Source organism: Anabrus simplex, chromosome 2 (assembly GCF_040414725.1).
Source record: "Anabrus simplex isolate iqAnaSimp1 chromosome 2, ASM4041472v1, whole genome shotgun sequence".
In the NCBI taxonomy this organism is placed as follows: Eukaryota; Metazoa; Arthropoda; class Insecta; order Orthoptera; family Tettigoniidae; genus Anabrus; species Anabrus simplex.
Window position 1 is genome coordinate 423,341,608 of NC_090266.1, and position 27,275 is coordinate 423,368,882.

General features: G+C 39.4%; 1 protein-coding gene across 3 annotated transcripts in view; it reads left to right on the forward strand.

The window, feature by feature from the left end:
* Positions 1-27,275, forward strand: part of LOC136862872 (ubiquitin-conjugating enzyme E2 T) — a 267,498-nt gene that overhangs the window by 210,260 nt on the left and 29,963 nt on the right. The window contains exon 5 of one of the 3 annotated variants that reach the window (XM_067139141.2): positions 7,880-8,115. The exons of the other annotated variants lie outside the window; for them this stretch is intronic. Within the exon in view, the coding sequence (XP_066995242.1) occupies positions 7,880-7,895 (16 nt within the window). The 3' untranslated portion in view covers positions 7,896-8,115. Of the gene's footprint in view, positions 1-7,879; positions 8,116-27,275 lie in introns of those variants that run through there. 3 annotated transcript variants of the gene reach the window in all.

Genomic DNA, 27,275 nt, shown 5'->3' on the forward strand with positions numbered 1-27,275 from the left:
GTCTGCATGTTATGTCCTCCTTACTTCTGCCATCGTTAGTTATTTTACTACCGAAGTAACAATATTCATCTACTTCCTTTAAGACTTCATTTCCAAATTTAATATTTCCTGCATCACCTGCCTTTGTTCGACTGCACTCCATTACTTTTGTTTTGGACTAATTTATTTTCATCTTATACTCCTTACCCAATACTCTCCCCATACTATTCAGCAATTTTTCCAGACCTTCTGGATTCTCAGATAGAATAACAATATCATCGGCAAATCTCAGGGTTTTGATTTCCTCTCCTTGTTCCTAATGTTATATAAACATTGGAAAGTAGTGGGGGGGGCAAACTCCAACCTTGCCTCACTCCTTTCTGGATTGCTGGTTCTTTTTCAAAGCCCTTGATTCCTATCATGTGCAGACTTATTTTTATACAGATTGTAGATAATTATTTGTTCTCGGTATCTGATCCTCATCACCTTCAGAATCTCAAATAGTTTGGTCCAATCAACATTATCAAATGCTTTTTCAAGATCTACGAACGCCATGTATGTGGGCTTGTCCTTCTAATTTGATCCTCTAAGATTAGACATAAAGTCAGGATTGCTTCACGTGTTCCTACATTTCTTCTGAATCCAAACTGATCTTCTCCCAACTCATTTCAACAAGTCTTCCCATTCTTCTGTAAATAATACATGTTAAAATCTTGCAGGCACGAGATACTAAACTAATGGAGCGGTAGTTTTCACACTTGTCAGCACTGGCTTTCTTTGGAATAGGTATATAACAACATTTTGCCGAGAATTGGATGGCATTTCTCCTGTCTTATACATCTTACACATTAAATGGAATAACTTCGCCATGCTGGTTTCTCCTAAGGCAGTCAGTAATTCAGAGGTAATGTCATCAATTCCATGTGCCTTGTTCCTAATTAGGTCCCTCAAAGCTGACCTTAAAATTGGATCCCCCAATTTCATCAGCATCAACGGCCTCTTCTTGTTCCAGGCCCATATTATCTACATCCTTACCTTGGTACAACTGTTGGATATGTTCCTGCCATCTTCCTGCCTTGTCTCCTTTCCCTAGAATTGGCTTTTCATCTGGGCTCTTAATATTCATACACCTAGTTTTCCTTTCTCCAAATTTTCCTTGTTTTTCCTGTATGCAGCATCTACCGTTGCTAGGACCATACAACTTTCAACATCCTTGCACTTCCTGTCCCATCGTCGCCATAAGGCCTATCTGTGTCGGTGCGATGTAAAGCAACTAGCAAAAATAATTTTTAAAAAAAGCCCTTCTCATTCTGCCATTCTTCCTTATTTTTCCTGCTGCACTTCCTAATCACTTCATCCTTTAATCACCTGTGTTTCTCTTTGCCCTGGTTTTTTATTCAATCTTTTACTTTCGTCATTCATCAACCCAGTCTAGTATCCCCTGAGTTATCCATTGATTCTTAGGTGATCTTTCCTTTCTTCCCATCATTTTTTCAGCAGCCCTAGAGACCTAATTCTTCACGACTGTCCATTCTTCCTCTGTTGTTTCCTTCAGCCTTTTCATTTAGTCCTTGTGCAACATGCTCCTTGAAACAGTCCTTCACACTTTTTTGTTTTTCAACTTGTCACGATCCCATCTCCTTGCATTCCTTCCTTTCTTCAATTTCATTTACTTCAGGTGGCATTTCAAGACCAAGAAGTTGTGATCAGAGTCCACGTCTGCTCATGGGGAAACTTTTGCAATCCAACATCTGGTTTCTGAATCTCTGCATAATGATAATGAAGTCTATCTGATACCTTTCATTGTTTCCAGGTCTTGTGGTGTTTGAACCAAGTAATAGCAAGGACTAAATTATGATCAGTGCAGAATTCAACCAGCCAACTTCCTCTTTCATTCCTTTGTCCCAGTCCAAATTCTCCTACTGTATTACGTTCTCTTCCTTGGCCTACCACTGCATTTCAGTCTACCATCACAATTATATTCCCGTTGCCTTTTACATATTGTATTAAATCTTCTATATCTTCATATATTCTTTTGATTTCTTCATCATTTGCTGAACTAGTAGGCATGTAGACCTGCACTATTTTGGTAGGCATTGGTTTGGTGTCTGTCTTGACAACAGTAATCCTTTCACTATGATGGTCGTAGTAGCTTACCCGTTGCCCTATTTTCTTACTCATTATTAAACCAACTCCTTCATTTCCCCTATTTGATTTTGTGTTGATAATTCTGTAGTTGCTTGACCAAAAATTGTGTTCTTCCTGCCTACATACTTCACTTATACCAATTACACAAAAACCTTGTTTATCCAGATTAAGTGGGACCGGAACTGATCTGAATTATTTAAAATCCGGATAATCCAGAAAACTAAAAAACAAATGCAATACATGTTATACAACATATTAACATGAGTTGTACAGTAATACCTTTTTTCAACTGCACAAAAAAAATGTAAGGACACTTTTCTTACATTTACGTCTCCGTTTTATGCACTAAAATAATGTGTGAGCTTTTTCTGTTTTACATTTGTATAGCGTTTGTGCGCAGCATGTTCACGAAGACATTTTACTAACATCAGTTCTGCCGTTTTGGTTCAGTCTGGGATTCTAAATAGGCCATCAGTTTGTCCAGCTGCATTGTTGCATCACCATGAGCCATATTTTTCTGATGAACTGCTGGTTTCGTTTTTGAATTCACCATCACCCCCTGTCATTACCTGCTGAGGAACAAGAGGCAACAATTTATTCATCTGTCATTATGCCGTAGCCTGAATTACAGTCATTTACGTCGTTCACATCTACGTCCGAGCATCCGGGAATGCGTGCAAATGTGTCAAGGATTTCGGAAGAGTCCACAGTTTCCCATTCTCAATTCCAGGCGAATGTCGGGATGGTACCTTTGATAGACCGCGGCCAACTTACTTCCAATTCCTATCCTTAACTATCCTTGCCGGAAAAGACATTCAAGAAGAATCGACTCCGTAAAAGAAATACTGTACAAGTATAAATAAATGTTGTTATTTTTTATGCGGATAAACCGGAGATCCGGACTAATGAGGGCCGGATAAACAAGGTTCTTGTGTACATCTAACTTTAGTCTATCCATCTCCCTTTTCAGATTATCTAACCTACCACAGCGATCCGAAATTCTAACATTCCACGCTCTGACTCGCAGAATGTCCCAATGATTGCTCCCTCTCGTACAGTCCCCACCCGGAGATCCGCATGGGGGACTATTTTACCTCGGAAGATTTTACCCGGGAGGAAGCCACCATCAGTACACGATTCATACAAAGAGAGCTGCATGTCCTTGGGAGTTAGTAATGGCTGCAGTTTCCCAATGCTTTCAGCCGTGTAGCAGTATCTACACAGCTAGACTATGTTGAGTATTATTACAAGGCCATATCAGACAATCGTCTAGACTGCCATCCTTGTAACTTTACATTAAAAAGCAAAGCAAAGTCACCTCCGTACAGGCCGTGAAGGCCCTTGGAGAAGTGGAAGGTAAAGGCTTCCACCATTGTTAACCTCGTCACGTGAAGGGGTAGAGTGGTTAGCTCTATGCCCGGCCGCCTTTGCCCCCAGGAATTAACCTGGTACTCATTTTTGGTGTAGGCTGAGTGAACTTCAGGGCCATATGCACCTCCGGAAGTGGAAATCTCTTTTCTTAAATTTTACAACTTCCTGATGGATATTCGAACCCACGTAACTTTACATTACAAGTGATAAATATCATTCTTGATCCGAATTGATGATATTTGATTAAAATAATAATAATTTAATTGAAAGTTGTGCGAGTATGTAGTTGAAAATATTCTTATTCAAGTGAGTTGTAATAAGTAAGTATTTAGTTGATGAATTTATTATCTGATTTGCTTATTATATTTCCACTTAGTTATTGAATGAGTTTATAAAATACAAAAATAATAGTGTTGGCTTTAGAGAGAGAGAGGTGGGGCTGCGATTGCTTTTTAAAATAAATTGCAGCCTGGGTAACAAAAGTGTTCACCACACACCACTGCTGGAAAGTAACCATTTGTCCCATCCCTATATTTTACTGTGTTTGTAAAAGTAATATTAACACAGCTTAGCTCTATGATGAGGATTTTGATGCTTTTGAGTTTAGTTATGAGTCTAGTTTGTCTAATGATTATTGCTTGTGTTTTATTAAGATTAATAACGAGAAAATTTTTGGCGGCATATTGCATTAAATTGTTGAGATCATCATTAATTTGCTTTATTGCAAAATGAATGTTTTCAACTTGGGAATTATAGTATATTTGGAGATCATTAGCATACAGATGATACTTGCAAAATTTAAATTGTTTTGTAATGTCATTTAAATATAAACTAAAAAGAGTTGGGGCTAGGACACTGCCGTTGATGGATTACAGTTTTTCTTACACTCCATTGAGATTTACTCTCGTTAATGACAACATAATGTCTGCGGTTTGTGAGATAAGAAGAAAAGAATGCGAGGACAATCTGACTAGAGTGCATGGCTTGTAATTTTGCCTAAAGAATATCTAAGTTTTCGGTATCAAAAGCACTACTGAAATGAGGAAGGGTAAGGATCGTCACTTGTCATCGATCCATGGCTTTTCGTGCATCATCTGCAATTTTCAGTAACGCTGTTTGAGTACTGTTTTGTTTTTCAAAGTCAGACTGAAGAGGATTGAGAAGATTGTAATTGTTCAGATATTCCGTCAGCTGTCGGTGAATCAATTTTTCAATAATTGAAACGGGGCGATAATGAGGTGGTAGGTTAGGCCAGGGTTTTTTTTTTTTTTTTTTTTTTTTTTTTTTTTTTGCTAGGGGCTTTACGTCGCACCGACACAGATAGGTCTTATGGCGACGATGGGATAGGAAAGGCCTAGGAGTTGGAAGGAAGCGGCCGTGGCCTTAATTAAGGTACAGCCCCAGCATTTGCCTGGTATGAAAATGGGAAACCACGGAAAACCATTTTCAGGGCTGCCGATAGTGGGATTCGAACCTACTATCTCCCGGATGCAAGCTCACAGCCGCGCGCCTCTACGCGCACGACCAACTCGCCCGGTAGGCCAGGGTTTCTTCGGTAGGGGGATTACTAGAGCTTCTTTGCACAGTGTTAGAAAGATCCCTGTGTGTATGCAGTAATTAAATATGTGCATGATGATTGGAAGTATTGCATCTATAATACCAAGCTCAGTGGCTGCAGTTGCTTAATTACAGCCAGTATCCAGTATTCGGGAGATAGTGGGTTCAATCCCCACTGTCGGCAGCCCTGAAGAGGGTTTTCTGTGGTTTCCTATTTTCACACCAAGCAAATTTTTGGTCTGTTCCTTGATTAAGGCTTGCTGCTTCCCACTCCTAGCCCTTTCCTGTCTCGTCGCCATAAGACCTATCTGTGATATAGATGTTTGATTCCCATGGGGAACCTGAAGTATTTGTTCCGAATGAGTAAATTTATAATACCAGTATAGTTGGTCTGTTATTGGACATTATCAATTTTCCAGCTAACTCATTCCTGGTTGCAAGCGTTTCACTCCACTGTGCTAATTTGGGCTCATTAGTTGGTAAATAGCACACCTACCGAGATACATGGCTAGTGCACACCGTGGAGGCTACTACTAAAATGTTTTCATTCCTCCCCTGAAGGGGGAGGCGGGCCTCTTAGACGGTGATGCCGTCTCTCAGGCCGGGAGATTTGTTACGGTGAAGGAGATGCACGGAGAAGGTGAGGAGGTTGGCAGCCGTGGCCTTTACTAGGAACTGTCCCGGCATCCATTCTTAATACAGCCGGCGGTTGGGGCCAGCCGTGAGGTCTGGCCCTGTCCCGCCTCCCGAATGCAAAGGCGTAGAGCCACAGTAGAGCCGTGGCCACCCCTCCTCTGCTCGGTTGGCTGGTCAGAGCATAGAGCTGTTGGACCACAGACCAGATGGCTAAAGGAGGAGATTTTATTAGGGTGTTGTGGAGATGTGGCCTCTTGGCTAAGGGGTGTAGTTCTGGTCTTGTGCTTTTTATTGAGAATTATTACGTACATACAGTTAACATGGAGTTGTTACAGATACATATATCGCTGGTACAATTTGCCAGTTCGGTGTGAAGGTTTAGTAGGGACTACTAGGGTAGGGTTGTGATGTGAGGAAGTGGAGGGTTGCTGTAATATTGGCGATGGAGGTGGCTAGAAGGCGAAGTAGGTCTAGTATCGGGTGGGAAGAGGCTGGTTTGGGGAGCAGGTAGGTAAACGGCTTGCGGGGGTGGGGTGGGTGGAGAGGTTGGCCGGGGGCGACGATGAGAGTTGTTAGGAGGGAAACGCACGGTATGGGGTGGTGAGCGAGAGTGCTCAACTCGGTAGTGCTGGCTGTGGATTCGGACGCCGGTGGTAATCAGGTGATGTACTTCGTCTTCAGAGGGGAGTTGTAGCCGCACCATGAACATTGGGCCGTTGGCGTTATAGATGTTATAGATGCAGTACGCGTGGCGGGCTGGGACGCCTGCTGTTTGGAGTTCTTGTTGCATGTCCTTTTCTGTGATGGCGGGGCCTATGCCTCAAATGACACAGCTCGGAGATAGAAGCTGCTGAGGTGCTGGTGTTGCGGCGGCTGCGTTTCCTTGTGAGGCTGGCTGTGCTGCGGTGGTTGCATCTGTGTGGCTGGTAGGGGTTGCTGGGTACTAGGTGGTGTTGAATTTAGGGAAGTGATGGAAGTTGACATTAGAGGTGAAGGGTGGCTGGACGTGGTTATAATGGTGGGAGTATGGGAAGGAGTATAGGCCGAAGTAGTGATGGTGGTAGTAGTAGTTGTGGAGAAAATGGACGTAGGAGGTGGTGAGGGCTGCTGGGTTATTCGGGGCTGATGTTCGTTGACGGTGGAAATAGTGGAAGGGTTATCGAGGAGCTGTTTTAGTATATACGCCGGGGTGGGCACCACTTCGTGGAGTCTGCTCTTGATAATCGTGCCGGTGGCTAGAAGGCTTGCCCCTTCATCTTGACTGCATAGATAGGCCAGAATCTGCGGCGATGGTGCGAAAGTGGAGTGATCCAGGAGCCTGAAAACATCGTAGACTGGGGTGCCAGTGTTACGTAGTTCGGAGATAATGTCGTTTGCAGGGAGGGCGGTGTCCACGCCTGTGATGAGGCAGGAGTACATGTCGTTGGGGAGGCGATTGCCAACTAGGCGTCTGCCTGTTTGTTTTATTGGGCCGACTGAGTTAGCTTTTATATGTGAGGGCCACCCGGCCGAAAAAATTCAGGCGTATATTAATGCGTTTTAGGCCACTGCGTAGGCTACTTGGAGCCACCAGCAGTGCCAAAGCACTATGAGGGACTGTCTCATTTTCAAAAATTGATGTCTGGCTGGCCATCAGATGATATAGGTGTTGATTGCCATAAAGAACCTGAAATATTTGTCCCGAATGAGTAAATTTATAATTCCAATATAGTTGGTCCATTATTGGACATTAGACATTTTCCAGCTAACTCATTTCTGTTGTCAGCATTTCACCCAAATTAGCATGCTCAACATATACCAATTTAGGAACCCTCACAATTTGAATGAGATTAACAGAAAAAGAATACTTTACTCAAAACGTTCATTCCATTTATTTGCCAACAATATTATAATAAGAACGAACCCTGCTTCCAGCTCTCCAACTCAACACTGCCCCTCCCCCTCCCCTTCCCCACCTGCTTAGTGCCTCCCTCCCTCACTCCCTCCACTCCTTCTTCCAACCATACAAACACAGCTGAGTCAGCCACAAACACAACTAGTGGAAGCGAGGCCTCTAAACCAACAAGGTCAGGCTGTTTGAGAGGGCAGTTATTTAATAAGTGAGTCACAAGTTTTCTTTTCATTTTTATCCCTTGTCTATCAACTTTAGCTTTTTTACATTCATTCATTTACCCTCTTTCCATTACAGATTGGACTTCATATGATATTGATGGTTTCCACTATTTCGAGTCACACAATGCTGTACCCGGCATTTGTCTCTCTTATACATTAGCTTCTGTTGCCCACCAGACTACATGAACATGTGACTTATTGATGATAGACTGTTTGTAAATTTTAATTTATGATTTTGTCCTCGTTTTAGAGTGGTATACAAAACTTTTAGACAGAGGTTTCCAACCTTGCCACAACCTTGTTTTGTTTTAGAATTATCATCATGTTTCACTTGGATTTTATATATTCTTTCTCATTGGTTTTAATGATACTCTTTCAATGTCAGTTCATGTAGCTTTTAATAATTAATCACTGAAGATGGCTCAAAATGAGCCGAAACATGTTTGATTAAAAATCACTCCATCAAAAGATGTATACATGTATTGAACAGGAGGACATAATAAAAACTTTTCTATTGTAAAGTAGAGTGTTGATATGAACATCGAACAAGCAGGTAAGCAGATTCACACATATTTTCTCAATGGATTTACGAGCTAGTAGCCCAGTAGGTGGTGGTGGTGGTGGTGGTGGTGGGGAAACCTGTGAGGCGTGGTCTTCAGCTGAGGAAAGGAATGCAGGAAGCTGTCTCAGGGGTGAATTGGATGGGGAAGCAGAGGAAACATGGGGTGATGGTCATCACTTTCAGTGGAACAAGTTATTTCAGCTTTGGTATGGTGACAAATACAATAGAATAATCTTACCTCTGTTATTTCCTGAGAACTGCTACCAACAAAACAAAGAAACAAATACACACACACACTTGCACGCTCTCTCTCTCTCCATTGTCATTACTTCACTTCACTCTTTCACCTCTTGAATAACACTGTTAAGGTCAACTCATGTGGTCACTTGGAAATTATTCGTCCATCCTGTGTCCATACAGTTTTCTGACCGAAGTGGTCACTTGAGGTGTTTAGTATGTCTTTTCTCGCTGCTGTAAGCAATTCTGTTATCAGATACCTGATCCCTTAACACTAGAACAGCGGAAGGGGTCAAAATGACACCCACCTTCAATTTTTTCTTTAATAACGTTTACACTCTTGAATCATTTCTCTTCAAATATCTTGACTTTTCATCATTTTTCATCTCGTTTACAGTGATGTATCGCACCCAGCAAAATATTTACATTCTCATTGTTTTCTGATATGGCATACCCTGGACAGCGGGAGGGGTCATTTTGACACTTGTACAGTATTCCTTATTACAGCAGTTTGCATTGTCAGACAACAGTGTGTATCTGGACATTATTATTAGTATTGTGTTGCTCTTACTGTCAGATGAACCAGGCTGAGTGGCTCAGACGGTTGAAGCGCTGGCCTCCTGACCACAACTTGGCAGGTTCGATCCTGGCTCAGTCCGGTGGTATTTGAAGGTGCTCAAATACGTCAGCCTCGTGTGTGTGTAGATTTACTGGCAGGTAAAAGAACTTGCGAGACAAAATTCTGGCACCTCGGCGTCTCCGAAAACTGTAAAAGAGTAGTCAGTGGGACATGAAGCAAATAACATTATGACTGTCAGATGGAGTGCTCTAGTTAGCGAGATTATTGTATTCATCTCATCATTTAGAAAGTGTTCTTCTTACAGGCATGTCGTGCTACGATCGTCATTCTGCTGACAAGGTGTCTCGTATGCTAAAAAATTCAGACGTTGAGCCTGAAGGTGAATTATCCAATTCAGATGGTGATTTTTTGCTTGAGACAAGAGAGATAAGTGAGGACAAAGGTCACAACAAGACAGAGGATGAATTACCTGCAGGGGAAGTTCAAAATGCTAATCTATCTCAGAACTCGCCCCTAATGTCTCAGTCTCGGTTAGGTGTTTCATCACTGAAGATGGTTGCCCGAGATGGAGCAGAGTGGGAGGTCTGGGATTCAAACTCTTCATCTGGAAGGCGAGCTTCAGCGAACGTCCTGAAGGAGCGGGGAGGTCCCACAACATATTCTTACCACCGAGTTTACGACTCTGCCATTAGTGCCTTTCGTCTCCTCTCTGAATCTATGCTTCGTCTAATGAAAGGACGCACAGAATCAAATGCTCAGAAAGAACTTCACGGACTGGACCGTGTCGCTCGTGAGTTGGAGGCTGTGATTGCCATCATGTATACCCACAGTGTCCTGTGTTCAAAAGGTGTGTCTGTGGATGAACTGTGGCTGCATTCTTGTCGACAGTAATTCCTGAAGGACACAATGTCAAGAGATAGATTTCGAGAGCTTCTCAGATTCCTCCGTTTTGACGAGAAATCAACCTGAGCTGAGCGCCTGCCAGCTCAGGTTCGCACTTGTAACTGAAATCTGGGACAAATTTGTGGAAAATTGCCTTCATTGTTACCGCCCAAGTGAAAATATTACAGTCGATGAATAATTACTTCCCAGCAAAACCAGGTGCAGATTTAACCAATTTATGATGAACAAGCCCGAGTGGTCGACCAAATGCCCCGTAAGTATACCACCAAGGGTGCATGCAAGAGGTGGCCAATGCATGTCTTTTACAATATCCTGGACCTAACAGCTATCAATGCTTGGGGCATGTACAAGCAAGTAACGGGTAGGAAGTTCATCCTCCAGCTGGCAAGTGAACTAACAAGGCGGGACAAGCAAGGGCAGCAACAACAACAACAAGAGGAGGAGGCTGTGGGACCATGTCCATCTAAAAAGCGGAAGAAGTGCCAAGTTGGTCTGTGTAAAGGCAACAAGTCTAGTGATGCCTGCAGCAAGTGCCTCAAAGCAGTGTGCGGAAAATGTGCACGAAAAGTAGAAGTTCTGTGTGCAAAATGTGTTTAGCCTGTTTTTAATTTGCCTAAAGAATTACTGAAAATGTATAATTGTTGCAATGTGGACGACTAAGTAAAGTTGTTCAATTGGTTAATTTTGTGAAAACTCCTTAGAGAAACAGAAACATGGTGCAATTGTTTGTGATTATTCATGTGTCCATCAGTAATATAAAAGGCCCATACACTAATGTCATGTCCTTATGTGTAAAATAAAGTTTTGGAAACCCAGTCAAAGAAAATACATGTTTTGTATTCTATTTTGAACATTTCCAAGCATTTCTTATGATGGGTCAAAATGACCCCTTATCACTGTTCCAGGAATGTCGGATACTCTGCCGTTCTAGTGTTAAGTGATTTATTTACGCGCCAGTTACAGTCACATTCGTGATATAGCGCGAAGTTTATTATGATAGACCTTTTCCTTCCCATCACTATCTCAGCTGTGGTTCTCTTTGGGTTTCCAATCTTGTGACAATGATCTAAATTGTCCAATGTCAAGTTTATTCCTAGATGAGATTACACAACACCGAACACTTTATTTTAGATGTCCTCGTTTGGAGCCTCTGCTTGCACGTGGAGTAATAGGTAGTTTCTCATGCTGTACACTTCTACTTCGTCAGTTATGTCACCATGTTTGGAGATCTGGTTTTGCATTGCAGTAAGTTCGCACTTCATCTCTCTGAACTCCTCGGTGACAGAAGCTCTGAAAGACTGGAACTCCAGGGCAAGTACTTCTAGGGAAACATCGCCGGGGTTGGTAGCACTGTTCTTTGCGGCACGCATTGCCTTTTTTTAGCAAGCTTGCATATCATTAAGCTTTTTTTTGAAGAAATCCGCTTGTTCACAGACATTAGGGACATTATGAATGATAGTAACCAATCACTGAGTGTTATTTAATAATATAACTTATTCAAGTGCACACAATGGTAGTTAAACTTGCTGATCTGCTAGATGGTTTACGGAGCTCTCTCACATTCATTTCCTCACTGCTGACATCATTTATGTAATAGATTGATAATATATTAACAGGTATTTTCAGTGAGTAACCAGGAGGTTATAGTTAAATTGATTGGCAATATTAAAGGAGAGTAGACTTACTTAGGCCTTACATGTGGAGCTGCTTGTAATTGTACCGATCGTTATCAGAAGGGATATTGTATTTCTTTTCACAAGTGAGTAGAAATTGAAGTGTTATAAACATACTTTCAATCAGTATAATCTAGAATTAAGTAGGCTGTAGGGTGGTGGATTGAGAGAACATACAGACATGGGCATTTTGAACATTTTGGATTCTTATTCTTAGCCTTTTCTAATTCATTGGGGGTAATTCTAAAGAACTACAACAGTTGTTCTGTAAAAACATACGTATTTTTCGTATAGACTGTCTGTCAGTACTAAAAATTCAATAATTTCATTTCACCTTGTCCAGCTCTTGCCAGGTCAGGGCATTTATTGCGCTTCTGCACTGTTGCCTCTTCTTCCACCACTCCTCTTCAGTAATTGGATTCCAGTCCAGTCTTCTTTTTCTTATACTGTTCTTGACAGAGTCCATCCATCTTGCTCTAGGCCTCCCTCTTTGCCATCTTTCCTTGTATCTTAGCCTCGAACACTTGTTTTGGTATCCTTCCCTCCTCCATCCTCATAACACATCAAAACCATCTCAATTTATTCTTCTCCATCCTATCACTCAATTTTTCTACCCATATCTCTTTTCTAACCTCAACATTTCTTACTCTGTCTCCTTGTCTTCCCTACCATACTCCTCAGGAACTCCATTTCACTGGCCTGAATTTTACTCTCATTTCTCGATGTCAAAGTCCAAGTCTCTGATGCATACGTTCATATAAGGGCTTATAGACATCTCTTTATATTTCATAGGAACTTCTCTGTTCTACACCAGGTTCCTTACATTCTGGTAGAACATATTTTCCACTTATAGTACTCTTCTGCTGATCTCCTTATCCATCTTACATCTTGCAGTATTTCACTTCCCGAATATTTGAAGTATTCAACAACCACAGAGTTTGGTCCCCTGATACTAATGATTCCTTCTCCTTCTCTTTCTATTCCTGTCATCACAACTGTTTTGCTTTTCTTCACACTGTCTTTCATACCATATTTCTCAATATTGTCATTTAAAGACTCTAGTTGGATTTGCACTTCTGTATAGTTGAGGCATTCAGCTGGTTATCATTTTAAAGATCGGATCGCCAGTCGCTGCAGGCAATAACGTACTTCAGTATTGAACTTTAGTTGCACATTGTTGGTACTGACTGTAAAAATTTACTGCTGCACACAAGTCAGGCCTTGTGGTCAGGCAAGCATACATTAATGCTCTAACAAGTTCATAATAGGGTTTAATTCTTATTACATTAGGTTGTGAGGTATCTAACTCTCTGATAGGCTGTACTTCTAAGGGGTTTGTTTAAGGTTTGCTGACTGCACCCCAAATGTACTGTTTACCTTTTGCAAATACTGTTTCTGAGATATAAACATCATGTTTCCCCTGCACTCTATTTTAATTCCCAAAAAGTAACTTAGCTCTCCTAGATCTCTCATTTCAAATTCTCTCATCAACTTTTGCTTCACATCCATTAACACCTCAAGCATGTTACTTGTAATTGTAAAATCATCCACATACAATAGCAAATATACAACAACATCTCCTTCCACTCTTACATACATCTATCAGTCTGACATTGCACAAAACCAAGGGATTTCACAAATGCTTTTAACCTAGCATTCTACTCCTTGGGTGCTTGCTTTAGCCCATACAATGTCTTGTTAAGTTTACAATACAGACCTTCCTTGACCTTCATTCCTTTTGGTGGATGCATATAAATGGTTTCTTTAAGACTTCATTTAAAAAGCCATTCTTTACATCAAGTTGACGAGCAAAGTACTGCTTAGCATTTATTATACACGATCATATTCTGAGTGTAGCTAGCCTTGCAACTGGTGTGTATGTCTCAGAATAATCAAGCCCTTTCCTTTTATAACTAACCTAGCTTTATAACAATCCACAGTACCATCAGCATTATTCTTTAGTGAGAACACCCATTTACTCGTAATTGCCTTTTGACCTTTCGGTAATTCTACCAGATCCCATGTATGATTTTTGTTCATTGTCTGTATTTCCTCATTTACTGCCTCATACCAGTGTAACTGGTCATTCATGCCCTGTACCTCTTCATAGGATTGAGGTATACCTTCACAATAAGAAATAGCATTCAGAGCAAGATACAGACTTTCTTTTTCCCAAGTGTTCCAGCTATTACTTTCAGTATCATTTCTAGCCTCGGTTGAAACGGTCATGAAGAATGCATGCATCTCTCTTTCCTCATCTTATCCACTTAAAAACTGTTGATAATTTTCTGCCTGAGCAACTGAAGTTATATAAAATCTCTCAAATAACTGGGCTGTTATTTTTCCTTATTCTATCACTCCTACTTAATCCTCCAATTCTTATCTGATCTTCCACTTTATTATTAAAACTTTCTTCCATAGAATCCTCATTATCAGTTTCTCCTCCTATGTCTGACCTTTCTACATTCCCTTCTTTTGGTATCTTTCCTGAAGATTGAGCCTTCTCTTTTCCCATACTCCTTCCCCTTCTCCTGAAAACTTGTTCCTGTTTTCATCAAAGGTAACATCACAAACTACAATGACCTTCCTATCTTCTAAGCTCCAAAGTCTATACCCATTTGTACAAAAATCAAGCAGCACACATTTTTTACCTCGAGCATTAAACTTTCCTTTGATCTCTGGCTTATGTTTGTGAGCATAGGCTACACAACCAAAAACCCTCAGCTTGCTGACGTTGGGGCAATACCCGTACCACAGCTCAGAAGGTGTCTTACCATCCTCCAAAGCTTTTGTTAGTCTCCTGTTAATCAACTATACTGCAATCGTGGCTGCCTTTATCCAAAATGTTTTCTTTAGGTTTGACCCCAGCAGCATGCATCTGGTTTTGTCAAGTATTGACCGGTTCATGCACTCTGAGACCCCATCAAGTGATGGTGTATGTGACACATTTAACTCAAACTGAATACCCTTTTCCTTAAAAAATGGCTTTACTTAATCATTTACATACTCTGTCCCATTATCACATCTAAATTGACAGATTTTTTTTTGAAAATTCACTACTTGCCATTGCTTTATCATTTTTAATATATCCAGCAACCTCACTCTTTCCTTTTAAACCGTACATGGGTGTAATCATCAATTAAGGTCAATATATATTTAATTCCATTGTAGGCAACAGGCGAGATTTGCCCACACACATCACTATGCATTCTCTCCAACGGTCTGTGAGCCCTCTCCCTGATCCTTGTGTGAGGAAGACGTCTGCTTACCTTCGACACAAATATCACACATGACCTTGTCAAGGCTCTTGATATCCCGACACCCATCTACAGCCACACTTACTTTTTAGCCCATCACCTCCTATATGACACATTCTCCTGTGCCAAAGGCCACGATCACCTTGTGCAATATAAGCACTCGCCTCAATGGGATCTTCGAAAACCAAGTTCAGTTTATACAATTTCCCACCAAGTCATTCCCCTTTTGAATTCTACATTCACCCTTCTCCACTACTACCTTAAACTCTTTCTGTTCCAATGTTGAAAGTGAAATCAAGTTAGAATCCAAATTGTTAATTAAAAAAATCATCCTTAATCTCTATCTTCCTAACCTCACCATTCACATAGGTGGTTCCAATTACAATTACATTACCAATTTCCTTAGAAAACAAAAACATTTCTGATTTAGCTATTCAGATTCAAACAGACTCCGACAATTTTCTTTTGTTAGTTACAGGCATATCAGACTTAACAAGATGATCCGACACTCCACTATCCAAATTCCATGAACCTAAACAATCAGCTGTTGCGGCAAGACTTTCTCCTTCTACGGCACCTACAAAGCTGTATGCTGGGATTTCACTGTCACCATGACCATCACTTTTAAAACACACCTGGGACACACTGTTTGCACTACCACTGTCTGCTTGCTGTGGACCCCGATACTTGCCTCCTCCTGGTCGCCAGCATTCCGAAAACTCATGTCCAATCAATTTGCAGTTATTACAGGAAAACTGGAACCTTTTCTTCTTTTCTTGCCCTTGTCCTTGACCCGGATGCCTTTGTTGGGAGTTGTTTGCCCATTGCGGAGACCCTCGGTGGTGTTGAGCTCCTTTGAACGCCACTGAAACTTCTGGTAATTGACTCTGCTTCTGTTTTCCTCTTGGCTTCTTCACTAATTCAAATTCAGCAAAAATCCATTGTCAAATTTTCTGACGCCAGAGTTTCTGGTGCAGACACACCGTTGTCATACTCATCTGGCATTGTCATTAGAAAATGACAAACATTTCCTTCATTATCCATTTTGTCCCCAATCCTGGCCAGATCAAGAATGAGAGAGTCATACTTCATGCAGAAATCATCAAATGTTTCTGAACTAGGCTTAAATTTCATATTCTCCAGCTTCTTCTTCAGAGTCATTCGGGTAACTGGCATCTTCTCATACTTCGTTTCTAAACATGTCCATATCTCATTGGCAGTTGGATTTGGCTAGGCACTGTACCACAAAGCGTTTGCACTTTGTCAGTTTACCACATCTCGACTGTTTTTACTTCCTTTTCTTTTCTGACTTCAAAGAGTTTCAGTAGTTCTTCAAGGGGTGTTTGTACATGTTGCACCAAGTCCTTTTCCTCTAGAAATGTTTCCATTCAGTATTTCCACTCGTCATAGTCTTTCCCATCGAAAATTGGAAATCTTGTAATTTTTCGTCATCCATATTCAACTACAAAGAATGTCTATGCCGCACCAAGTTCTTTTACTGTATGTTCTACTTGTAACTTATTTCACTGTTTATAACTTCTCCAGTTTTCCTTTCACGTACTCCTGGACCCATAACCTGTTAGTTGCGTGAATTAACTGTCCTTGGAAGTTACTGTTCGTCAGTAATAAAACAATTATCATAATTATCAATATAACTTAAAAACACGTTTCAACTTATAAGTTACAACTTATACAAAGCTTCCCACTTGTTGTTACACCACTATTAAATAATAATGCACATAAAACAAACTACACACCATAATACCAATCTTACAAAAGAAAAACAAAAAATACAAGGAATAAACAAAAGAAAGATACACCTATGAGAAATTGCTGCTTGCTAACACCCTGTTTCTCACTCGGTGATTGTGAGTTAGTTTAATTTAATCTTTGCATTGTCCTTAAATGACTCCTTATTTACTTACTTCTCCAGGCCTGTATTTCACTCATTAGTGGAGATATTTCATGGCCACTTTGGCTTGTCTCTGTTGAGTGTTTTATTTGGTTGCAATTTGTTGAACTAGTAAAATTTAGTTCTTGTTCGATTTGTCCCCTTTGATATCCCTCTGAAATTCTCGTGGCTCTTTAACTCATTTAAACCTAGGAATTTCATTTAAACCTAGGAATTTCATTTTTGTCCATATTGAACTGAGAAAGGATGATAGGAAAAACTTAAAACGGTCCACTCTTTAACTCTGTATGCTTGCGTACGCTGTTCTATCCATGTTCCTCCTTCCTACCTCACCTTTTTATAGTGCCTGTCTCAGGAGTCGCACTGATTGTGTATGTCATATTATTTTGGTGGGGGGATTCATGCTTCAGCTCTTCTGAGATATTTTGGAAAGACAGATTTATCACAGATACCTGTTATGTTACCTTTCCCTTTGATGAATTTCCATGATACCATTAATGACTATCCATACTATGTGTTCTGTAATCATGCACGTGGTGGGCCTATCTTACTGTGCAAAAGTATACTATAGTGAATCTGTTGTTTCATTATTTTACTTCAACAATCGTGTTATGGGTACAGTATCCAACTCCTGAGCCTGAACATCGCACAGTACATGGAAATCTTTGTAAGAATAGAGCCTGAACAGCACTGTTATGTTTTGGCATGGATTCCATCAATTTTGCATGTTAAGGGAACAGATGTTCACTTGTTGATATATCTATTTTTACCATTCTCCTGTTACAAATGGCTGATAGGTTTTCAGTGGGAGCACTTAATGTTATTATCAGCAAAGAATTTGTTCACCTTTTTGGTTGAGTGACATGGTGCAATATCTTGTTGAAAGGCACCTTTACCATCTGGAGAAAGTTTTTGTAGCTCCTGCACTGTGTACTGGGTGCTGTTCATCATTCCTTTAACGGGGACTTTATGTTCTGGACCCTTATGTCTGAAACATCCCCAGAACATCACTTTCTATGGAGTATGGATTAAAGTCATCAGAAAAGACTTGAGTGTTGGTGATGTCAAAATAAATTAATATATTTAAAAAGTATTGAATAGGTAGACATCTCTCTCTCTCTCTTTTTTTTCTTTTCAGTTACACAAGTTATTTGCACTGACTCTTACATCCTGAAACAGTTACGCTACACACAGTTCTGAAACTCTCACTTGGACCCTATGGCAGTTCACAATCATATGACTGTACAACTATACCAGCTGCAACTTCTCAGTTTTTGCGCATGCAATACAGTTTCACACGTCTGTGTATGGTACAGAGTTTGCAAACTCAGAGCGGTCTTCGTATGTTGTCCCTCATCACTCAGCTGCACTGTTCTGTCAGTTCAGGTACTGCACTAACAGCACTTGGTTAGTGCTCTCCTCAGCTGCATTCCACATAACTGTCTTGATTACCAGGCGACTTGGCCGTGTGGTTAGGGGCGCGCGACTGTGAGCTTGCATTACATGTAACTAATCTCATGTTTAGACCCGTATTGAAATTTGCTATAATTTGCATACAAATGTGTATTTTTTATTTTTCTATTCCACCTTTTCAATACAATTGATTTTGTGTTGTTAGAAGTTCACATTGCTACAACACTACATTAAAAGGGACATGTTTCACTTGGTTTCAAACATCCTCAGCCTTTGTAATTTATCTCAAGGTTAAGACCTGGCATTGTTAATTTGCTTATAACCGTAATGTAACAAGTACCACAAGGCATTGTATTAGCAGTCAAAGTGACGCACCATCATTTAAATATTGTAAAAAGAAAACATATCAACACCTCAAGATTCTCGGATTGACGTCCCTTTTGACTAAGCTCTCATAAAAACAGTCTACTTCCAATGTAAAATCTGCTAGTAAAATCAAGACTAGTTCGAGGAAACAACTAATAGATTACAGAAGAATGCCTCAAATCAACACATGAAGCAGAATATTTCCAATGCATTTAAGATTTTAAGCTTTAGACACTATTGAGTTTTAATGGAATTTACAACTCAAATTTTAATACAATAAGTCAACTAATAATTGTTTTTAAAAAAAAACAAAGAACTTGAGAATTTTAGCCAAATCTCATTATTGTGAAGATGTTACTGTGTTTTGGACGTCAATGTTATTTGAAATAACTAATATCCCAATTTTAGCACTGTCATCTAAATTGTTAAACTGTCCATTGTGTTTACAAATGCCTATGTTTATGTATTTTACCACTTAGTTTTTAGAATCATAATTAAGTAGAAATTAGTTATAAGCAAATTAACAATGACAGATAAATTACAAAGGCTGAGGATGCTTGAAACCAAGGGAAACATGTCCCTTTTAATGTAGTGTTGTAGCAATGTGATCTTCTAACAACACAAAATCAGTTGTGAGCTTGCATCCAGGAGATAGTGGGTTTGAATCTGTCGGCAGCCCTGAAGATGGTTTTCCATGGTTTTCCCATTTTCGCACCAGGCTGTAGCTTAATTAAGGCCACAGCCGCTTCCTTCCAACTCGTAGGCCTTTCCTAACCCATCGTCGCCATAAGACCCATCTGTGTTGGTGCGACGCAAAGCCACTAGCAAAAGAAAAAAACTGTCTTGATTGCTGATTGCTGTACCCTTTATTTACAATCCTGTTTGTGTGATTACTGCAATGAAGATCTATCCTTATATTGACACCTAAGTACTTACTGTGGATCCCCATAAAGAACTTTACCTACTAGTGAAACTCACAACCTGACTTTCTTACTTTTAACCCTGTTTATCATCATACCGTTGTCTGCTGTCCCTCACACAACGTTGTCGAGGTCTTTTTGCAGTTGCTCACAATCTTGTAACTTATTTATTACTCTATACATTATATCATCATACATAAAACCGCTTCTTTATTCCTGTAATTTATATATATATGAAAACATAAATGTCTAATAATACTGCCTTGAGGAATTCCCCTCTTAATGATTATAGGATCAGCTAATGCTCCACCTACTCTAATTCCTTGGGTTCTGTTCTCTAAAAATATAGCCACCAATTCAGTCACTCTTTTGTGCAGTCCAATTGCACTCATTTTGCCAGTAGTGTTCCATGATCTACCCTTCCGAATGCCTTAGATAGGTAAATCACTTTACAGTCCATTTGACTTTCCGAATTTAAGATATCTATATAAGCTTTGGGAAGGCATTCTTTCTGATTATATTAGACATGTTTGTGAAATTAATAACTGGTTCGATAGAAGGCAGTTCGGTTTTAGGAAAGGTTATTCCACTGAAGCTCAACTTGTAGGATTCCGGCAAGATATAGCAGATATCATGGATTCTGGAGGTCAAATGGACTGTATCGCGATTGACCTGTCTAAAGCATTTGATAGGGTGGATCATGGGAGACTACTGGCAAAAATGAGTGTAAATGGACTAGACAAAAGAGTGACTGAATGGGTTGCTATATTTCTAGAAAATAGATCTCAGAGAATAAGAGTAGGTGAAGCTTTATCTGACCCTGTAATAATTAAGAGGGGAATTCCTCAAGGCAGTATTATCGGACCTTTATGTTTTCTTATATATATAAATGATATGAGTAAAGGAGTGGAATCGGAGGTAAGGCTTTTTGCGGATGATGTTATTCTGTACAGAGTAATAAATAACTTACAAGATTCTGAACAACTGCAACGTGACCTCGATAATGTTGTGAGATGGACAGCAGGCAATGGTATGTTGATAAACGGGGTTAAAAGTCAGGTTGTGAGTTTCACAAATAGAAAAAGTCCTCTCAGTTTTAATTACTGCGTTGATGGGGTGAAAGTTCCTTTTGGGGATCATTGTAAGTATCTAGTTGTTAATATAAGGAAAGACCTTCATTGGGGTAATCACATAAATGGGATTGTAAATAAAGGGTACAGATCTCTGCACATTGTTATGTTGGTGTTTAGGGGTTATAGTAAGGATGTAAAGGAGAGGGCATATAAGTCTCTGGTAAGACCCCAACTAGAGTATGGTTCCAGTGTATGGGACCCTCACCAGGATTACCTGATTCAAGAACTGGAAAAAATCCAAAGAAAAGCAGCTCGATTTGTTCTGGGTGATTTCCGACAAAAGAGTAGCGTTACAAAAATGTTGCAAAGTTTGGGTTGGGAAGAATTGAGGGAAAGAAGAAGAGCTGCTCGACTAAGTGGTATGTGATTGAAATAATAACAGTAAGTTATTTATTAGACCACCTAATCAATACAAAGTGTAGTCTTGGATGATTTACATAAATTTGTTAACTAATAGTGGTACATGTTTTGCCTTCCCTGAAGGCATCATCAGCCATAGTCTTAACCTTAAATTAAAAATAAGCATCTAAATAACATGTAATAATGAAATAAATTTTAAAATCTTGAGGAGATTTGAAGTAAAATAACATTAAAAATAACAATGATGGTTTAAAAATAGAATGTGATGAGATATAAAAGTGGAAGTATTAACAAAATTAACATTAGAAGGCTGCTAAAATAAGTGCAATGGATAAAACAACAGATTGTTATACAACAAGTAGTAAGATTGCATAAAAATAAAGTTCATAGTCTGGCGGTTATAATTAGACGATGGCGAAAAATCGTATATAATCAAAGTAAAGAAGAGAGAATAAAAGTCAAAGGTTGGTCAAGAGATCCGAAGTTAATCATAATCTTGAAGATAAAAGACGAAAGTCAGAGGCATATGGTGAAGTTGTAGAACACGTTGAGGATATGTTGTAGAACAGAAGTTGAAGAACAGTTTCAAATAGGATCTCTATGGACCATCTCCAAATTTGAAGTAATGCTCAAATGTTGCAAGTTGTGAGTTTGTAGATATTCTAGTTGAAAAGGCATATAATAGTGGAATCTGTAAAAACAGGTCCCCCTTCAACACAAACCTTCAGCTATAACACATGTAGCAAGAAGTCTACTGTTGCAAATACTTCTAACTTATAACGTTACAAGCTATCTTTGTCACCGTCAAATGGTAAGTGCACACGATTCTACTTCAATATTTTCAAATATCTTTTCACACAATTAACTCTACGTTTCTTGCTTCCTTTTACAGATTCCACTATTATATGCCTTTTCAACTAGAATATCTACAAACAAACAACTTGCAACATTTGAGCATTACTTCAAATTTGGAGATGGTCCATAGAGATCCTATTTGAAACTGTTCTTCAACTTCTATTCTACAACTTCATATCCTCAATGTGTTCTACAACTTCACCATATGCCTCTGACTTTCATCTTTTATCTTCAAGATTATGATTAACTTCGGATCTCTTGACCAACCTTTGACTTTTATTCTCTCTTCTTTACTTTGATTATATACGATTTTTCGCCATCGTCTAATTATAACCGCCAGACTATGAACTTTATTTTTATGCAATCTTACTACTTGTTGTATAACAATCTGTTGTTTTATCCATTGCACTTATTTTAGCAGCCTTCTAATGTTAATTTTGTTAATACTTCCACTTTTATATCTCATCACATTGTATTTTTAAACCATCATTGTTATTTTTAATGTTATTTTACTTCAAATCTCCCCAAGATTTTAAAATTCATTTCATTATTACATGTTATTTAGACGCTTATTTTGAATTTAAGGTTAAGACTGTGGCTGATGATGCCTTCAGGGAAGGCGAAACATGTACCACTATTAGTTAACAAATTTATGTAAATCATCGAAGACTAGACTTTGTATTGATTAGGTGGTCTAATAAATAACTTACTGTTATTATTTCAATCAAATATCATCAATACGGACCAAAAATGATATTTATTACATGTAAGTAGTATGTTCCGAGCTGTCAGCGGAGAGATGGCGTGGAATGACATTAGTAGACGAATAAGTTTGAGTGGCGTTTATAAAAGTAGGAAAGATCACAATATGAAGATAAAGTTGGAATTCAACAGGACAAACTGGGACAAATATTCATTTATAGGAAGGGGAGTTAGGGATTGGAATAACTTACCAAGGGAGACGTTCAATAAATTTCCAATTTCTTTGAAATCATTTAGGAAAAAGCTAAGAAAACAACAGGTAGGGAATCTGCCACCTGGGCGACTTCCCTAAATGCAGATCAGTATTGATTGATTGATCTTGCTGGAATCCTACATTTTGACCTTCACTGGAATAACCTTTCCTAAAAACCAGTTATTATTCATAGGATATACCATTAGTATGAGGCACACAACAATACACCACACACCACATGCCGCAACGAGAGGTAAGTCTTATATAACCTATGCCATTTGACTAACATGCTCTCTCTCTCTCTCTCCCCTTCTATTCACTTCTGTTCATTAATTTTATCTAATTTTATCTATCATTTGTTCAGGTTAACTTCATGGACACTGCAATGAATTGCGAATTTATACCAGCCACAAATTAAGAATGTGTCAGTTTTACCATATCTTCATGTGCTGTCCTGACAATGTCAAACAGCATTCCAGCATGGTTTTTTTTAACAAGCACTACAGGAACATTTTATTTACGTTGGTCGATGTGGAAATACCATCTAGCAGTTCTGCGTCAGCTGGTGGTTGTTTACAGTGGCATTCAGTGGCTTGCATACTGCTAACATCACTGAAGTAGATTTGGTGATTGATGATCTGACTACAGAATCAACATTTACCAGTTCCCGTTTTGCAATTGAAATTGCAATGATTAGCAGTAATGGAACTAACACTTCTATGAATATCAATAAAAGAAAGAGTCTGGATGATGAGCATACTCCAGATACTAAGAATTTAGAGCCTAATTTATTTTTCAGATTTTACGCTTAGTTCATCTCAGATTTTAATGTTAATTGTGTGTTTGTGCATTAGTTTTTATGTCAGTTGTGTGTGTGTTTTTTTTTTTTTTTACATTTGTTTAGTTATTAGATGTATTACATTAAGGCTGAAGATGGCTAGCCAAGGCCAAAACTAGTCCCTAGTTTAGTAATGTAATCCAGTAATATTGACTGGACGAGTTGGCCGTGCGGTTAGGAGCGCGCAGCTGTGAGCTTGCATCCGGGATATAGTGGGTTCGAATCCCACTGTCGGCAGCCCTGATGATGGTTTTCTGTGGTTTCCCATTTTCACACCAGACAAATGCTGGGGCTGTACCTTAATTAAGGCCACGGCCGCTTCCTTCCAACTCCTTGGCCTTTCCTATCCCATCATCGGCATAAGACCTATCTGTGTCAGTGCGACGTAAAGCAACTAGCAAAAAAATATCAATAATATTGCATAATATAGTATTGAAAAAGGTGGACCATACGACATTAATTTAATAATAATTATTGCCAGTTATTATTTTCACAAACATGTTCAATATAATTAGAAAGATTGCTTTCGCAAAGCTTACATGTAACACATGTCAAACTGACAGTAAATAAAAATGTAAATGGGACTGTGGGATGGGTTTAAAGCAACTATTGAGGAATATGATAACGGGTATGTACCTTTAAAGGAGATTAGCAAGAGGGTGCAACAGGTCATTGCATTCTACCAGAGTGTAAGAAACCTTGCCGGGAATAAGGAAGTACCAAAGAAGTGTAAAGGGATAATTTACAAAATGTATTATGCACCCATATTGACCTACGCAGCTGAGATCTGGACAGTGACAAGTGGGGAGAAGAGTAAAATTCAAGCCATTGAAATGAAATTCCTAAGAGCTATGATAGGAACGACCAGGATAGATGGATTTAGAAACAATGATGTTGCGTTCAGACGTATCTTAATTACAAAGTGTTATTGCTACATCCACACAGAAATGAAAATTGCTGTTAAAAGTTTAAATTCGGAAGAACTATACTGGGATTACATGACAAAGTTAAATACGTATACAGATTATTGTAATTGCTGTTATTATTTTACCCTAGTATGCTCTAATAGAAATGAAAATGCCGTTTAGTTAAATACTGAAATATCAAAAGGTTTACCATACACAAGGATAACACATGAATGTAGCAGTCAAGATACTATCTATTAAAATAATTACACATTAATTACAGAATGATCACACAACAACACCGGACAGGTTGGCCGTGCGGTTAGGGGAGCGCGCGGCTGTGAACCTGCATCTGGGAGATAGTGGGTTCGAATCCTACTGTCGGCAGCCCTGAAGATGGTTTTCTGTGGTTAACCATTTTCACACCAGGAAAATGCTGGGGCTGAACCTTAATTAAGGCCACGGCCGCTTCCTTCCAACTCCTAGGCCTTTCCTATCCCATCGTTGCCATAAGACCTATCTGTGTCGGTGCGACGTAAAGCCAGTAGCAAAAAGATCACACAACATTAAAGTAAGCAATTTTTTTTAAATGCTCTTTGTTCGGGGCATCGACTCATGTGGATCTTTTGCCCCTACTGGCACCATATTGTATGAACCTGTGTGTAATGGGAATGGCGGTAGTGTAGAATGTTGTGTGTGAGAAAACGAAGATTAAGGACATCACAAACACCAAGTCCCCAGGCCAGGGATATTAATCATTACAATTAAAAACACCTGTCCCGTCCAGGAATGGAACCCGGGGCCATCGGGTGACAGGCGGACGCATTGCCCCCTACATCACGGGGCCGGACAAGTAAGCAGTATACTATCTAATAAAATAACTACACTACAATACTGCTTAAGCTTATATTATTATTCCCAGTACTACTCCGAGCAGCAGGTAATAAATGAAGAAGGGTACCTGAAGAGTATTCCGAAGTTAATGATATTTTGGTGTGTTGTTTGTGGTACTCTGTGGAGTAGAATCTGAGTTTTCAACCTCGAGGACCCTGTGCTAACTTGGAGTGAGCCGAAAAACCTCTAAATTTTTGGATGTTTTTGACTTTTCCACTCATAACTTCTAAACATGCATTTTTAGTGGAATACACCTATTTGCAGAGTTGAAGAGCATTAAATTTCCTTCTCATTGCACTGGTCAAAAGTATTTTTTGACCCAGTAGTTACTGAGATAGAGCAGCTAACAAGATACAACAAATTTCTCAAACGATCAAAAATTGCCGAAAAAAATGCAGATTTTTGCCTTATAACATTCCTTTGTCAGTATTTCTGTGTAAATTATGTTAGGTGCAGAACTTTCCACATTAAGAAACTTAAGTGATTGGTTGGCTGGCTTTCCACCATTCCTTGATACACAAGGCTTTTGCAGTAGACTTTGGCAGTAGCAAATGCACAGTTATTAACGGTGGGTATCTGCTGCATAAGGTTGTGTGGAGCAAATCAACAGAAGCCACATTTGAATTGGTGTGTCAGAATTACGTGTATTATGTTCAAAGTCACTTTGGGAGTGTTACGAATTAGGAGTGTTGAAGGATTCAAACTTGTTTCGATATACACCAATTCATAGAGGACAAACAATGACATAGTAAGTGATAAAGATTCATTGACGGGTTATACAATGAGAAAAGAACAATGAAAAAGCTTAATCAAGACAGTGTATCTTTTCTACTTGAAAGTTAACCTCAAATCACAACTTAGAATTTCGTAATATGATACATTAATGAAACCATCATCGTGAATAACGTATATCACAAGAAAATCCCTAGACCCTTTACAAACTATAACGTAAGGCAATTCAAACGGACATGGCAAACTACAAGCCTCGGAGTAAATTAACACAGTTTCCAAAAAAAGTTAACAAAAGGAGAAGGAAGGCAGTAGGAAGGGGCAAGCACGGGATCACAACAGTGGGAGTCGCCTGAGCACTTTAAGTCACGGAGTGCAGGACCAGTTCATGTTAAAAGTTTTTGAGTCCAGGCCACATGTTCAAACATTCACAAACTCTTGAAATTACGATTAACTGAAGTTCATATTTTGAGGGAAAATAACACTCATGTTAAACTAAAAAAAGACCGGCCATAGCAACGAAGGTAAGTTCAAAATTCATTAGATAAACAATGATGGTGATAATAATAAATAAAGTACTCTGTTGCTCACCCAATGTAGTTGAAAATAAGTGGAGTTTCCCAGGAAAACACTGGGAACCCCTTAGACGACCCTCCAACGTCACTCGGTATCAGCGCTGGACTGAAGACCGAGTGAGTGGGCAGGTATTTATACCACCACAAAAAGTTTGAGAAAGAAACACACAAAACATCGAGAAGCATCAGATAGTGATGCAGCGGGTGACATAATCCAGTGGTGAGCCAGTATGCAGAGAGCTGTTCAGCAGGACGGACGCAAGGCGAGACGGCAACGAAGGTACAAGGCCGGTTAGATGAGTGTTAATAGTGGCGTGTAGAGGAAGATAAGTGGAGTTCTTGTTGACGGCAGCCGTAATTAGGTGAGTGACAGTTACAGGAGCGATGCCATAGTGGTTTTTTATG